Source organism: Clupea harengus, chromosome 18, assembly GCF_900700415.2.
Source record: "Clupea harengus chromosome 18, Ch_v2.0.2, whole genome shotgun sequence".
In the NCBI taxonomy this organism is placed as follows: domain Eukaryota; kingdom Metazoa; phylum Chordata; class Actinopteri; order Clupeiformes; family Clupeidae; genus Clupea; species Clupea harengus.
Genome location: NC_045169.1, coordinates 7,626,737 through 7,643,138, shown reverse-complemented (window position 1 = coordinate 7,643,138; position 16,402 = coordinate 7,626,737). Strand labels below are relative to the sequence as shown.

General features: G+C 42.3%; 3 protein-coding genes across 3 annotated transcripts in view; 1 reads left to right on the top strand and 2 right to left on the bottom strand.

Annotated features, from left to right (window-relative positions):
- Window positions 1-1,381: 1,381 nt before the first annotated feature.
- On the bottom strand, window positions 1,382-4,314 carry LOC105907137 (zona pellucida sperm-binding protein 3-like). Its single transcript, XM_012835413.2, has 8 exons — window positions 3,896-4,314; window positions 3,605-3,720; window positions 3,372-3,475; window positions 2,737-2,914; window positions 2,335-2,452; window positions 1,929-2,020; window positions 1,682-1,797; window positions 1,382-1,481 (listed from the first exon to the last, which is right to left on the bottom strand). Exons 1-8 carry the CDS (start codon window positions 4,295-4,297, stop codon window positions 1,408-1,410), a joined length of 1,200 nt encoding a protein of 399 aa, XP_012690867.2. The 5' UTR covers window positions 4,298-4,314; the 3' UTR covers window positions 1,382-1,407.
- A 605-nt stretch (window positions 4,315-4,919) lies between these two features.
- On the bottom strand, window positions 4,920-7,645 carry cnpy4 (canopy FGF signaling regulator 4). The gene is made up of 6 exons (XM_012835448.3): window positions 7,455-7,645; window positions 7,088-7,214; window positions 6,643-6,739; window positions 6,298-6,420; window positions 5,786-5,903; window positions 4,920-5,532 (listed from the first exon to the last, which is right to left on the bottom strand). Exons 1-6 carry the CDS (start codon window positions 7,537-7,539, stop codon window positions 5,417-5,419), a joined length of 666 nt encoding a protein of 221 aa, XP_012690902.1. The 5' UTR covers window positions 7,540-7,645; the 3' UTR covers window positions 4,920-5,416.
- Window positions 7,646-9,569: 1,924 nt separating this feature from the next.
- Window positions 9,570-16,402, top strand: part of LOC105907136 (calpain-5-like) — a 19,869-nt gene continuing 13,036 nt past the window's right edge. The window contains exons 1-2 of the mRNA XM_031585522.2: window positions 9,570-9,961; window positions 14,404-14,569. Coding sequence (XP_031441382.2) covers window positions 9,831-9,961; window positions 14,404-14,569 — 297 coding nt within the window. The 5' untranslated portion in view covers window positions 9,570-9,830. The remainder of the gene's footprint in view (window positions 9,962-14,403; window positions 14,570-16,402) is intronic.

Genomic DNA, 16,402 nt, shown 5'->3' with positions numbered 1-16,402 from the left:
TGTCTTCGTTAACAATAACCACTTCATTGTCTGCGTGCCAGTTTTTTGTTTGGGGTATGTTTATAAAAGATTTTGTCCTTGAAGTGCAAATAAAATGTTGCAGAGCTATATCAAATTACACTGCACCAATACATAATAGTTTCCATCGACACATTTAATATGAAGTGTGCGCCCTGAGAAATATCCCGCGGCATGTAGTGAAACTATAAACATACGGCGTTATTTCATCAGCAGTCAGCAGACAGCGTCTCAATTAACATTTTAACACATTTTAAGTTATGATTTATGATTTAGCCGTTACTATTAGGTGACCGAGATGAGCTCATGATTAAAAACACTTAATAAAAAAGACGTTGCAAACCGAAAAAATCTAATTATCAATTTGCTGATTAGCTAGCCCTCATGGATACTACTGTGGACAGGAAGAGCAAGGGCATTCACTTTACAGATAGACTACATTAAAAAGAGACAATAAACCCATGGTCGTGATGGTGATACTTTTGAGACACAGATTAGTTCCTTTCGAATACGATTGTGTCTGCTAATTCACCTTGCTTCTCATTTCTATGGCATAATTTAGGGGACCATACTGAATAACTATGAAGTCCAAAGTAAGAGCATGGATAGGCCGGTGGTCTTTAGACAACCAACTTTATTTTGCTTAGAGCGTTATCTACTCATCCGTGTCATTAGTGCCAACCCGAACCCCGAATTCCATTGAATTTTAAATAAAAATGAATTAAATATTCTAACCTCAGACTGCCATTATGTAACATAAGGAGCCGTTTGGACCGCAACATTGTTTATTGGAACGAAGAAACTAGTGAATAGTTTGAGTGAAAGCTTTGTTTATGATTTAAGTGATATTAATTGGCCTGTTGCCAAGACAATTAAAGAGTAACTTCATCTCAGTTGAAAACATTGAAGAGCCTTTACCCACAATGTTTATATTATGATCATGTCTTCATGAAGCCTCTTTGGGGTAATTCCAAGAAACTTACAAAACAGCTTGGCTAAAATACAGGTGGTTTTGATTTTGAGTTGATTTGTTTGATCATTGGACTAAGTCAAGGCACATGTTTGGATACAATGCACTGAATAAGAAAACCTTAGTTTGGTGTCTAAAATGTATCTTTTGTTTAACTGAATGAATAAATGCTTATCTTAGTGTTGTATCAAATAAAAGTCTTAAAAACCCTCTCCATAAGATCTATACAGTTATACTGGAGCACTGCTTTGACTTCACACCAGACAGGCATTGCACAACATCTGCAGGCAAACATTGGCCTGGTAAAAAGAGACACACACTTTGTGTAATAGAAGTGAAAACTATGCTGGCAGCAATAGGCAGGCAGAGCTAGCCTGGGTGAACACAGAAAGTCAAACAACATTATATTTATAAATATTTTATTGGCTATTATTTGACATCACGCCTTTGGAGAGCACAATAAATGGTCCTAGAGCAGCATTTTTCCTCCAGTCTGAAAAGAAACACAACGTGTGTATAACCATCCCATAATATTACAGACCAGATAGCCAAGACCTCAAGAGCCAACCCGTTACTTTCACTTTTTAAGGCATTGTGTGCTAACAACATCAGTCATAGATTTGATTCCCAGGAAGCACACATAATAATAAAGAGATTTAAAACCACAACTATCAAAAATAGTGTGAATCATACCTTCCTGGGAACTAGTTTCCATCTTTTCCTGTTTCATCTTGCCCTCTCCCTCATCGGGCACCATGGCATGGCCACAGCTCACACACACTTCATCAAAGCCCTCAGCAGAGCGCCATCTAGAGGACGGGGTGGAAACAAGAGACAGAGCCAAACTGAGTGCTCACAGACTCAAGGTGGAACCCAGAGTATTGGTGTGCGGTATCGAAAAATGTGATGAAAATGTGAAAAGGTCGTGAAGAGTGCTTACTGTCCATCGATAAAGGAACACGCCTTCTTCTCTGGGTCCACAGGAGCCCAGTGTTCAGTGGGAACAGCCTCAAGGTAACAGGTGATGTACATCTAAAGAAACACGTTGTCCAAAATGCAACAGAATACAGTAGACACAAGCAGTTTAAGTCCTGTTTCTAATAAAGAACATTTTGTTGTAAAAATATTAAGACAAAGACCTCTCATCAATTAACATGCCAATAACATGTCTGTAAGAATACTTCTGGAATTACAAATTATTCACCAAATACAAGTTAGATTGAGGCCAAAAAAACAACAACACTCCCCTCCTGGCCACAAAGAAACAACATATTGGTCAGCAACAAATACTGCATGTCTAAAAATGTCTGTATTGTAAAAAGGATCAAGGATACGCCATCACTGACCGGATGGGGATCCATGTGAAAGAACACAAAAGAGTCCAACTGAAAACGCAGCTGGTCATCGCGCAGGCGTGGTAGGAACTGAGAGCTGGAGCCAGTCTGCTGAGCGTCAGTCAGGCACCTGAGCAGGAGGTAAGGTGCGTCAATGAGACTGACAAACCCACCACTGGAGGGCGCTAGAGGCCATTCATATGCTCTGACAAAATGTGACCATTTCTAAACAGACCAGACTAAAAGACTATCTATACGATATCTTTCATTTTAAAAAGTGAATTAATTAATTAAAAACACTGGTTCAGTTTGAATGCATTATTGATAAACATACATATATTTGCATCCATGGTGTAAAACAAATGGATGCAAGGAGTAGAAAACATGTCATATGAATGTGTCAGTAATTCTTGCCCCTGGTTTTCTATGAAGGTGTATTTTGGAACAGTGTTCACATCAGGCTTGAGGGTGGCCACACAGGTGTTTACATAAAGTCGGAGTGGCGCATGATTGGTCACATCAATGGCTGCCTCTACGTTTATGACATCACCCAAATAAAAGATGCCCGAAGTCCTCTCACGGTGCCAGTCATCTACAGAATGGAATCAACAGACAAGAAATTGTTAACTGTGAGCAAAACATTGTGTCAGTGCAAGACGCATATTTTACGGTACGAATAAACTAAATTATGTGCCCCATCATCAACATTTTATTAACATCAACGACAATTTGTTCTTTGCCAACATGCGGAGACCGAAATTAACGCCAATACTAACACATCAGTACTTGCAAATACACAGTATCTGACATCAGCTATTTGGGCACAGCAATCTTTCGTTTACGATACAAAAATCTCCAGTTATTTATACTATAAAAATATGATGGTGTGGAATCAGTTAGCTAAGTCGATGCTACACGCACAGAACACAAATTACTGCAAGGATAACATATCTAAACACTGTGCGTTTTGTAAGCTCAAAATACGATTTAATGTTGCGATGTCTCAACCTGTGGCACTGAAGTATGAATACATTGTGTCTAGTACCTACCAGCCATGAGTTTCAGAGAAAAGTCCAAGGAATCCTCCATTGCCTGTGTGTACGAGTAAGGTGCCCATGTGGGTCTCAAGATGTTACTACTAGCACTGTATCTCCTACCAATGCCAAAACAAACAATATTTCAGGACTAGTGATTTATGTTCAATTTCGTTTTTGAGCAAACGTAATAAAAGATTGTGTTGAATACTATTTTTGTAAGTTGATTGAACAAGACAGGTAGACACCTGCGGTAAAAGCACGTGACAGAAACAGCTACAGGCACTGTTCTCCACAGGCCTTCGGGAGAAGGGGATGGGAAGTGTACAAGAATGTTACTGTAAGCCAAAGCATCCTCTGTTACCTACGATATGGAAAGAGCATTGACAAAACTTGGAAAGACACCGTCATTGATAGACCGCACGATGGCAGCATTCAGCTTGTAGCCCACACAATTTACACCACCGGACTGACCACATTTAAAGAAATTGTGATTATGGGTTTACAAAAAGCCAAACTGACAAATTAAATGAATCTACCAAAAATCTGGTGCCACATCCAGTCAGCGGAGCAACGATTTTGTAATATCCATCCTCAGACACAAAGGCCCTGCACGTTTTGTCTACAGGCACCTTCCCTAAAAGCGCGAGGTGATCCACGTCAACGGGAACTCCAGTACCAAAGAAGTCAGCTTTTATCTTGATATCCATGGCTGATTCTGTACAGTGAACTGATATGGTTTTTTCATCCCCATACGTGTTCGATTTTTCTTTTGCTTCGAAGTATCTCTCATCTCCCTTTTCAAGCTCAGAAAATGGGACAAATAAGGACTTCGCTTTGGACGAATGACAATCCACCACAACAGCGACGAATGTAAGGCTAATGGTAATATTGAGGGTGAAAAGCTGCTTCATTAACTTAAAGTGCATGTTGGCAACCATGGCAGAGTAACCATGAAATTGTCATTTTTGAAAAAAGATGGCTTAAGTCACGCAGCGGAGTATAATGGTATTGCACTAATTGGTCACTAATTAGCTGATCACTTGAAAGTCTTCACTGCTGATTGAACTGTTTGCCTACACGAATCAGTCAACAGACATTAAGATGCTACAGAAACGTCCAGGAGATAATATACTGTTAAATTAGTTATTTTATTCATTGTAAAAACTGAATGACAGGTTCCCATTGTTTGAGCTAAGAACTGCAAAGTTGCTATTAATCAAGAACCTACGGTAAGGCCGCTTTGAATTGCATGCGATGTAGAAACTAGAAAGCTGATCAAACTGAATGCCTACATTCTAATCAAATCCCTGATGATTTTGGACTAGCCTGCATAGCTGATGATTTTGGACTAGCCTGCATAGCTGATGATTTTGGACTAGCCTGTTAGGCATAGCTGATGAATTTGGACTAGCCTGTTAGGCATAGCTGTATGCTGTGGCACTCAGCCATATGAAAGGGGCTTTATTAGAATCTGCAGTCTACAAGCCTCACCTTTATGATGATTCTGCTGGCTAGTCCAGAGATCATCTCTTTGTGTGAAAATACCCATGCTTACATAAGTGGAAGTCATCTGAAAACAGTCTTTATTTAAAATGTATAAACTGTACATATGACAATTACATAACTCACTGGCAAAAAAAAAAACCCCAACATAATTCACAATAACCATAGGCATAAAGCATCAAAGTAAAAAGTGTCCTATAGGCAACCTGGATAAAAATTATAGGTTGAGTACAGTGAGATCCAATTTCTCAATGTAAATGTAAACAACAAGGCACTTCCATGTACAAATATGCATAGCTAAAAACAGGAAGATAAAGGTAAATTCCTCGTTCTCCAAAAGTAACCAATTGTCCGTGAATGTTGGCAAGAAAGTCTTGATGTTGTAAACATAGTTTGCAGAGAACCGTGTCTTCATTACAAACAAGGGGTGTTTTGGTTTAAAATGTTTTTGAGGTATAAGCTGTAACTGTCATCTCATTCAGCTATCTTGAATTGCTTTTTGGTAGTGTTTGAGACACGGGGATATTTTAGATATTTTCATGAGTTCATGGATTTCAAAGTTCTCCAGCATCATGGGTCTTCCCTCCCTCTCCTTCTCCAATGTCGCGGGCTGATGTCACCTCTGCCCCCTTCAGTCCAGCGTCCCCCTTCCAATGCTCCTTCAGACATTCTGCCAAAGGGTGAAAATAAAGAGCAAAATGCTTGTGTACACTCTTTATTCAGCTCTTTTCATCTTATTTGCATATTTGTCATCAACAAATGCAGACCAATGTTCTGCAGATTATTTACGTGACAACACTGAGTGTCTGATGCCACAAGTAAGTGTGTGTGCGTATGTGTCTCTGTGTGTATGTGTCTCTCTCTCAGTGTGTGTGTGTGTGTGTGTGTGTGTGTGTGTCTGTGTGTGTGTGTGTGTGTGTTACCTTGTTCCGAGCTCTTCAGGATGTGGTTCTCACAGAGGAACCTCTCCAGCCTCTCCTCCTGGTGATGGAAGTACCAGTCCTCGACCACCTCCTCGTACTCCTCCAGCATGGTCTCACACTTCACCACAGACACAACCCAGTTAGACACACCCACCACTCTCAACACCACACTCTCTTTGCAGGACTCTCACTTTGGATTCTGTCCTGAACAGATTTAGTCTAACTTGTCAGTTTCTCAATTCCCTCAATTCCCTCTCTCTTCATCAGCTCTCTTTTATTGGAGGGAATTTTAAAGCTCCGGTATCCTCCTTGAGGATCACAGCTACACCAATGTGTGAGTCATTCTTTATGGTAGAGACTAAGCTATCCGTGCGCTCTTCTTAAAAATGTGAATTTCCGGACATTCTAAGCTGTCCTTCTGATCTAGTTAACTGACTCACTACTTTTTGAAAAAGATTACTCAAAATCACATTCCTCTCTCTCATTCCTTTGATGATGCCAATCACACATACCTGTTTCTTCATCTCTGACACCTCTACCGAGGGCTCATCCCAGAGCTCGTAGGGTATTCCCATGTCCACCTTCACTCCCTTATTCACCAGGTTCTTTAGCGTAGTCATGGTCTGACTGGTGCCCTACAACAACAGATTATTTGACAATATAAAAAAAAAAACATTAGTCATGTCTGTTTGTCTCAACCACTTCAACATGTCAAACTAGTTTAATTTTTTTTACTTTACTATGTTTAGTCCTGTCAAAGAATACATGTAATACAAATCTGCAGGATGACATGAACATGAAAAAAATGACAAAAGGCATATATGACTAAGAATTAAAATAATATGTGAATGTCATACCTTGGAATATCGCAAGCTCCCTGGTCTCTCAGCATGCACACTGTACTGTAGGATACCCTCACAGATGTTGTCAACTGCTTCTGTCAGACGTGTTTCCCTGAAGGTCCATTCACACACAAAACAGAATGAATCCAACTTTCTCATCTTCTAAGACATGTTCTGCAACATCAGAGATTATCAACCAACTTCAAGTAACATTTCTATATGTTCTCTCATACGTTTAATTTCAATCTTTATGCTGCAGAAAGCAGTAGAGAATCTGGGTGTTTTATAAAGCTGCAGTTTGTTCACTCAGGCTTGGAGATTGAATTACACGGTCCAGCTACATGTTCCTAATTTCAACCATTACATATGACACTGTTTTCCTAATAGTTACCTGTTTTAAACAATCTACAATCCGCACAGGTTGATGTTCTGGTCCTAAACAACCCCATTAGTTACTTACGATGTGTTGTATTTGATCTTGCGTTTGCGTTTCCCCGTGTCCAACACCTCTCCCACCTCCAGCACCTCCTTTGACCTACTGCTTCGGTCCAGCGTAGCCTGCAGCTCCACTGTCAGGTACTTGCAGACTGGCGATAAACACCGAATAGTTAGTGGGGGAACCAATATGATTGTGGACACCACACGTTTTCAACGCTCAAGAAAGTAAAACAAAACCCAATGTGAGACATGCACACGTCTAGCGAAAGACTAATATGAAAACAATGACGGAATGGCCACTGGTCTGAAGGAAGAAATGGGGAGGTTACAAAGATTCTCAGCCAGACCAGTAAGGTCCACGCAGAAATACTACTAACAGAAATTCTCACCTTCGCATTTATTAGGTAACCTTTCGTCTTGGTTTGCCACCACAGACCCGAAGATCGAAAACAAACACAAAAACAACACTTCCATTTTAAATAGTTTTCCACGATTAAAACAACTGCATATAAGCTCACAGAAGAAGCCACATCGGCATTTTGAAAATACCGACTGGAACAAATAGCAATGCACATGCGCAGTCGGAAAAAGATGCCAAGGGAAAGGAGGATAAGAAGATAGCGTTTGCTCGATCAAGGTTACTTAATCGAATGCAAAAACATCGAGAATAAGGGTTATTCTGTTCCCTTTATTTTCTAATAGATTCATTAGAAAAATTATTAATTAGTTACAAAAGTTTGGGCAATAATTGTTAAAGCACTAGCAAGTTTCCACATGGTCTTCAGCACATTTGTAGTCTAGGTCAACAAATAATTAGTAGTAACCTGTGTTTACTCATTATAAAGGTTGCATGTTAGACTCGGCCTACTTACTATTTAGTGGTGTAAAATTCCATTATATCAAAATAGTATCAACTTGTTCAACATTACTTGTCAATTCATTTCTTGATTACACTGTTGTATGTTTACTGACAAAATGTATTATTGTTATTCACTGTTATGTTGGTAATGGTTATCTAAAACATGGCAATTATGTTATGCTTTGAACATGTTTTGCTACCATGATTTCATGACAGAAATGTAGGCCTATTTTGGCCTGTAGATAAAGCAAGGCATTGATTTAACTTAATTGCGTTGGTAGATGCCCCTGTCCATAACTCTTTATGGGCAATTTCACCTGACTGAAGTCACAATGGTGCTGTTCCCACAAGGATTTCAATGGCATTTACTAATGACAGTTTACCCCTGTTAGAACAGGAAACTGAAGTTTGGAGTGTCCAACCAGAGTCATGGTTGAGAGGAGGTAAGGTTTATAAATAGCTCTGACGTGAGAAATAACTACACTTGTGACATTGTAATGCACAGCATATTTCACCTGATGATTTACTGCATTAATGAAGCCAATCCAAAGCCATAAATGGTGTTGGATTCTGTCATGTGCTTGGAGGAAAGGCCAAAGCATTTCAGGCACAAGGCACATCCGTATATCATTAAATCGTTAAATAAATGTTCTGCTAGGCTGCACACTAGCTGAAGTTGTAGGTGGTGTTTGTGTGTTTGTTTGTGCATGGTTGCAGGTGAGTGAGGCATGTGTGTGTGCATACGTCTGTGTCTGTATTTATGCATAGATGCACATGTATCTGTGTCTGTCTGAGCATGTGTGTGTATGTGTCTATCCCTCTGTGTGTGTGTGTGTGTGTGTGTGTGTGTGTGTGTGTGTGTGTGTGTGTGTGTGTGTGTGTGTGTGTGTGCGTGTGTGTGTGTGTGTGTGTGTGTGTTCGTGTGTGTGTGTTTGTGTGTGTGTGTGTTCGTGTGTGGCCTCAGTGGTACTCAGGTGTCAGTGGACACGCGCTTAATGACAACAAATATGGCATCATGAACTTACAGGGGAAGAGAGAAGGGGGTAGGGCTGGAAAAACCCTTTAGTAGGGCTGATCAAGTGGACTGTGAGGACAAAGAGAGAGAGAGAGTAGGGAGACTCTATGACTGTGCAGAGAGAGAGAGAGAGAGAAAGTAGGGAGACTGTATGACTGTGAGGACAGAGAGAGAGAGAGAGAGAGAGAGAGAGAGAGAGAGAGAGAGAGAGAAAAAAACCTACTATGTTCTTACTATGTTCATCACTGTGACACTACAAATCAGTGAGTTGTTTTATTGTTCTTTGTGCTCTGGCAACGCTGTAGCTAAACAGATGTTCCAATAAAGCAACTTTGAAATAGATTTTTAAAGAGACTGTGTTGATGTGTAATAAAAGAGAGAAAGAAAGAGAGATGGGCGAGAGAGGAAAGGAAAAAGGGGATAGTGTGTCTATGGGCATTTGGACTGTATTTATGTGCATGAGGAGAGGGAGAGAGTGGGCAGTGTGCAAAGAGAGATTATATTTATATGTAATGGAGAGAGACAGAGGGAGCATGAAAGAGACTGAGGGAGTGAGGGAGACAGCAGAGCCAATGGAATGGATCCAGTAGATGAGTGTGTAAGGGGGGTGATGGTGCGGGGGGGGGGGGGGGGCAGAGGGCAGATGAGACCATGTGTCAGCTGAAGCACTGGTTCAGCATGTTGCTACAGGAGTATAAGGTCATGAAGGGGCCAGGTCCAACGACACTGACACCTCAAAAAACAGGGAGGGCAGAGAGGGAGAGACACAGAGAGAGAGAGAGAGAGAAGAAGAAGAAGAGAACATAAGCTGCTCTCAGAGAGCAGAAGAAGAACGGAGAAACAAAAACTTACATTCAGATCAAATAGAAAACAGACAGAAATAAAAAAAAAATGATTGAATCCTTGAGCTGTGGCATGTCTGCGGCGTGTCTCGACCAGACCAAACAGAAAAAGTCCAAGTGTTTGGAAGACTTGCTGCCTGTCCTGCACTGGCTCCGAGACAACTCTGGGAAGAACCTGGCGTATGTTTCCCCCCTTCTTTTGAGTGATCGCTTTCGTAGCACACCTTGGCGCTGGGCATTTTTTCTTGTGGCTAATCTGTTGGCTGAAGCATGTCTTGAAATGCATGTCACTGTGAAATGGGGTTTTAAATGTGCAACCTGGACCCAAAAGGTTATTCTTTCTAGCCATGCATAGCAAAAATCCCCAAACATCTTCCCTTGATAGGGAGGGGTTTGTGGAGCCTTCTTGAGGGTTCCTTTGTTATCAGCTTTAGTACAGTTTTCGGAAGTGATGGAACCTTGGCGGTCCTTGAAGACAACAAACGGTGTTTACCTTGAAAATCGTATGTGTTATAAAGAAAAAATATATATGCGCTTCAAGAATGCATGGATTTTTAAATGTTATGTGTGTGTGTGTGTGTGCATGCATGCATGCATGCATACGTGTGTGTGCGTATGGCGCCCATCATGTCACAGCATTCATCTGTTGTCTGTTTAGTGGATGAAGTTACCGCTCCACAAAGACACAGAGCTTGCCTGATGCAAACCGTGTGTCTGCTCTGGACATATGACCCCATGGCAACAACATGTACAGAGTGACACATACAGAGGAGAGAAAGATCACACAGGCACATGCACAAGGGAGAAACCATTGTTACAGCCTCTGGCATTCAAGTCAAAGTGGTGGTTCTTCTATCCAGCCACTTGAATTAGGTAATTTGCACTGTCAGACATTCTTATGCACTCAGAAACATGTATCAAGACATGCAAACACACACACACGTGCGCGCGCACACACACACACACACTCTCTCTCTCTCACACACACACACACAAACACACACACACACACACGGACACACACACACACACTTGAATTGGACAAAGGAGATGGTGAAGGTAGACGGAACAGATCTGCCATACTAGACAGCACCTGATAGCTGTCTTCACCGACGCCTACAAGGCAGGTAACCACAGAAGATAGAGAACACCAGCTGCACACACACACACACACACACTCACGCACACACACACACATACACACACACACACACACACACACGCACACACACTCACGCACACCTCACACAAAGGCACCCCCTCAAAGGCAGGTACAGTATTACACAGGCTACATTGAGATGAGAGGCCACAACAACATGTTTCCGTAACAACAAGCTCACAAGGAATCCTTCTACGATAAAGTTAAAAATGCGTTTGGATTATTTAATACAGGGAACCTGTCTGTACCTTATCTAAAATAGCCAGAGTCGCGGAGACAGCACAACTATTACACCTGAGGAACGGAGGGCAGGTGAGAAGTGTTTTCTTCCCTATAAGTCTTTCTGGTGTCTGGTGTTGGTCGGCTCATGCATTCTATGAGACAGCGGATACTCCATGGAGGGCGACAAGGAAAGACGACGAAGCAAACATATACATTAAACTGGGAAGAAATTGTTGTTTTCTCAAAATTGTATGTTGTAGAACACACCAATTTTGAGAAGAAGGCGACTTAAACTGTAGCACGTAGGATAAATCTATCGTTATGTTTTAGATATTGTCAAGTGATTTATGTGCTAGTTGCCCATAAAAATAGTAGCTATAATAATAGATGCGTTTTCATAAACGGCAGTTCCATAGCCTAGTTTGAGATGAGGGAAGCTTTGCGTCCAGCGAGTGTCGCGAGCAAGTAGGTCCACCTGAGTCAGGTGCAGCCAGCTTCCTTTCAGTTTAGCCAAGAGAGACAACGGAAAGTTGGCTGAGAAAGTGCTCGGACAAAGCCAGGAGAGAGATCAGACGCGACTAAAGTGACTGTTTGTTCTTTAAATTGTTCCTAAACGTCGTTTAATTCGAATAGAAAATAATTCGCTCTGTCCAAATAGCGTATTCCTGGACATTAAGAACTTTAGTGCAATTACAAGATACATAAAGGCAAATCGGAATAGATGTCCGCACACATAATTTTGAAGTTCCTAATAGAATGTGCAATATGTATATCACATGAAAATACATTAATGTCTTTAATAGTCAATCAAGGTGTTCATAGGTCTGCATTTAGTGTGATACAGACAGAGGTGGGTAGTCACGCGCTACGGTTACTCCGCTGCATGGGGTTGTGCACATCGTAACACTGGATCCAGATAGGGCAAGAAACGTTCAAGTTTAACTAGCTAATGTTAGAAAGTTTAAGGTCTTACTGGCTAACGTTAACGTTTAACATTACAAGCCTAGTCTATGGGGCAAAAAGCTAACGCTAGCCAGCATTTAAGATTGTGAGTGTGTGGTTTATTTTAAGACTGATTAACACATAGGCCTACCGTCTGTTGAAAGACTAGCTTACACATAGCCTATCGCTCCTGCTTCAGATGTAACTTTAGCATCTTATCTGATCTGTCATTCCTCAAAGTATAACATGACTTGTGGACTTGTAGTACAAAATTCAACAAAGACACAGCTCAATTTCGTTAAGTACACACTTTGAAGTACACACTTTCCTTTGAAGTAACCTATTAGGTTCACATTTCTCCAGACACTTCCATTTATTAGCTTGGTAAAAAGTCAAAATATGAGAACGTAGCCTAAACTAAATATCTTGAACACCATTAATCAATACATTAGAATCAGCATCAAGCTGACAACATTTCTTTTAAACCGAATATTTAATAAAAGATGCACAGTAAGCAGTATAGCCTGAAGGGTATAGGTCTTTTGTTTGCTTTAGTTGTTTTTGTGTTATCTCAAAGTACTTTTACTTGGACATTTGTCACTATTATAAAGTAATGTTTACGTTGAGTAAAGCTTTTGCTTATTCTACCTACCTCTGGATACAGCGATAAGTGAATATCTTCTGCTGTTTTTCATTGTGGCAAATGGGAAGACAAGAGTGTGTTTGAACACATGTGCGCACACACACACACACATACACTCTGATTCCGTATTAATGTATGAACATTTACTTTTGTAAAATTGGATTAAAAGCGCACACACACTCACACATACACATGCACACACGCACACCATGCATACACCTGTGCTTTGGCTCGTCAAGCAGACGCTTGCAACAGGGCATACACACCAACAGTCCCGCTTCTTTGGCAAACCTTCTGACACTGAATCTAGCGCTCTTGGTTGGCCCTGTGCCCTCTCTCCTGCCAGACTCTAATGACTAAACCTAAAAGCACCCCACCTCCCCACCCCCCCACCCCTCGACTGTACTCCTAACCCCCCATAACCCTGCAGCCCCAACACACACACACACACACACACACACACACACACACACACACACACACACACACACACACACACACACACACACATACACACTCACACACACACGCATACCTATCACTCAACATTCTATCATGCCAGAATGCAGAGATTCACCTCCAAAACATTTGTGAAGAACAGTCACCCTTCCTCTTCCCCTTCCGTTCGGTTGGCCCACTCTCCCCCAGCTGACAGATAAACTCACTCAGCACCTGCGTTGCCCTTTGGTTCTCTGCCCTGCTCTGCTGCACTGCATGTGTTTTGATCTTATGAAACTAACGGTTTCATTTCATTCAGGGGGTCACTGCTATTTACATTACACTGAGGTGTGCCTGGATGATACGCGTATATATAAATGATATTTGTCGTTGGGTTTCAGAGCTACCTATATCAGCTGGGCTGCAGTTTAAATGACCATGTTCAGGCAGTTTAAGCTGCCTCCTTATCTTTATTTTAAAGTGCTTAGTATAACAGTTTTCAATATTAGTTTAGTCCTAAAAGGTCTTTTCTCCTCCATGGCTCCGATACTCCCATGTCTTCTCCTCCACGGCTCCGATACTCCCATGTCTCCTCCTCCACGGCTCCGATACTCCCATGTCTTCTCCTCCACGGCTCCGATACTCCCATGTCTCCTCCTCCACGGCTCCGATACTCCCATGTCTCCTCCTCCACGGCTCCGATACTCCCATGTCTCCTCCCCCACGGCTCCGATACTCCCATGTCTCCTCCTCCTCCACGGCTCCGATACTCCCATGTCTTCTCCTCTTCAGCACTCGTCTCCTCCCCTGTTCCTCTCACCTCTCCAGCCCCCAGCTGACCTCTTTGCCTCTTCTCTGTGGCACCCTCTGATTATTTCTATTTTCTCCTCTCCTCTCCTCTCTCTCTCTCTCTCTCTCTGTTCTTTCCTTTTTTGTCTCATCCTGCCATCTCATGTCCCTTAGCTTTCGCTCCATTTCTCAAGCCCTACCAATCTATTTCCTTTCCTGCCCTCCGTTTCATCCTTTTTTTTTCCATTTTCCATGTTCCCACTTCTCTCCGCACCTTTTTCCATCTCCTCTCTCCTCTCTTCTTCTCACTTCTACCCTCCACATTTCCTTCCCCTCATCCATTTCCCCCCTCTGTTCCCTTTCTTAATCCCATTTCATCGCTTCTCTCTCCATCTCTCATCTCCATCTCTCCTCTCCCCTCGCCTCTAGAATGCCAGAGCGAGTGTGTTCGTTCCAGGGACAGAACTACCACAAGCTGAAGCGTGCGTGCCTGCGTCGGGGAGCGCATTTCCAGGACCCCTTCTTCCCCCCCACAGCCCAGTCCCTTTTCTACAAACGCACCCCTCCACCAGGGATCACATGGAAGAGACCTCGGGTAAGAACGCTAAAGAAACAATGCCGATGCTACTGGTCCAAAAGGTGACAGGGTGAATGAAGTGACAGGTGAAGGACGGCAGGACATAGAGGGCGGATAAGTGGTGCCGAACAGATATTTCTAGCCACTGTGAAGAGAAGGAAGTGTTGGCGTTGGTGTTGAAGAAGGCAATAGTTGAAGAAGACAACTCTGGACAAATCAAAGGTGATAGATGTCATAGGTACTTTTGTCCCTCTGCTCCCTAGGATAGAATATGATGCTGCCTATGAAAGGGTTACATGGTTGATTTTAAGAGCTCAGTTATTTCGGCAGAGTTCACGCTAACTGCGGTATAAGCTTTGATAACATTGCTTTGATAGCTTTGCCTGCTTGGTAGACAGAGAAAAAATCTCTCTCAGGGTCTCTGGTCAGACCTGTGGGTTCTTGCATGCCCTTGACCAATTCCATGACCGATGTTTTAATCCCAAAATATTTGTGACTAAGGTAGAAAACAATTAATACACAGGAAATGTTCATAATTTAATTCATAAATCCAATTCACCCTGAAGGACCTGTGCCTTGGACCCATACCTTTCTCTCCCTAACATGCAAATCCCTTAAACCAGCGGACTGAGTGGAAGCAACATATACTCAGGGTCATGGTGATTTGATGGCATTTGATGGCACTTCAAATCTAGCCAGCATTATTGCTGACTATGACTGCTAACGGTAAGAATATTGTGATATTATATAAAGCCATGAGTAGTGTATAAAGCCAAGGCAAATACCATAGTTGCCCTCCCCTCTCTGTCTGTGGCGCCTCCCTTTCTAGCGTTGGCATACTGGCAGACCCACAGGTTCATAGCCTATGGCCATCGTTGGAACCAATCTTATCCACTCTCCCTTTTCAGCTCCCGTCTAATTCAGGCTGCTCCATCAGCAGTTTTTATTAAAGTTGCGTTTAATTCCAGCCTCGTTTGCGAGGTCCTCCGGCGTCAGCCCAGCGAAACCCAACCTGCATCAGAGTGTGTGTGTCGCGTGTGTGTGTGTGGATTTAGTACACTGATGGTATCATTAGGGGGGGTTTAAATCTGTGTGTAAGGCTTAGGGACGTCTCAGGGAAAAAACAGCCGTTAAAATAGCATAGGATTGTGCAGGAGTGTGCAAGATCAAATCTGGTCGTCGGGTGTGGGCCCAAGAATGCATCTGTGAATATTTTTGACGTCGTGTTAATGTTGGAAGGCAGGCCTCAGAAATGCGGAGCCACGTCTGAAATAGAGATGGCTGACATATCTGTAGGCACGATGATGCAAAATAAAGAAAATATAATACTACGGGTGCCGCCTGGGATGTTGGTTACTATAAACAAGCATTACGAGCACAAACAAGCCTCTCTGGTTCTTGTCTTATGATGATTCTCCAGGTTGGATGTTTAGCTCCTTATGGTGGACATCTAGGGGTCAAGCAAAGGTCACTGTGTTCTTTCAGGGGTAGGAGGAGGTAGTGTGTGTAGACCCATGCCCATGTGTGTTCATGTGTATAATACTGAAGAGGGAGAGAAGGAGATGAGTCCACAGGCAAGGTGTGTGTTTGTGTGTGTGTGTGCACGTTACACTTGTGTTTGTGAGTGTGTGTGTGTGTGTTTGTGTGTATGTTTGAAGTTTCTGTCGGCACTGATCTTATATAAGATGTGTGTATGATTCATAGAACTGCGTTTGTGTGTGTGTGTGTGTGTGTGTGTGCGTGTGCGTGTGTGTGTGTGTGTGTGTATATGTATCTGTATGTATTTGTGTGTATGTATGTGTGTGTATGTATTTGTGTGTGTGTGTGTGTGTGTGTGTGTGTGTGTGTGCG

What these genes read in the sequence shown, in the direction of transcription:
- LOC105907137 (XM_012835413.2), bottom strand. Translation starts at nt 4,297, where the DNA reads ATGGTTGCCAACATGCACTTTAAGTTAATGAAGCAGCTTTTCACCCTC. An exon ending in TTCTCTGAAACTCATGGCTG is followed by an intron (nt 2,915 to 3,371) that starts GTAGGTACTAGA and finishes TCCATTCTGTAG; the next exon opens with ATGACTGGCACCGTGAGAGG. An exon ending in TGTTCCTTTATCGATGGACA is followed by an intron (nt 1,798 to 1,928) that starts GTAAGCACTCTT and finishes CCCGTCCTCTAG; the next exon opens with ATGGCGCTCTGCTGAGGGCT.
- cnpy4 (XM_012835448.3), bottom strand. Translation starts at nt 7,539, where the DNA reads ATGGAAGTGTTGTTTTTGTGTTTGTTTTCGATCTTCGGGTCTGTGGTG. An exon ending in GTTACCTAATAAATGCGAAG is followed by an intron (nt 7,215 to 7,454) that starts GTGAGAATTTCT and finishes GTTTATCGCCAG; the next exon opens with TCTGCAAGTACCTGACAGTG. An exon ending in GGAGCTTGCGATATTCCAAG is followed by an intron (nt 6,421 to 6,642) that starts GTATGACATTCA and finishes CTGTTGTTGTAG; the next exon opens with GGCACCAGTCAGACCATGAC.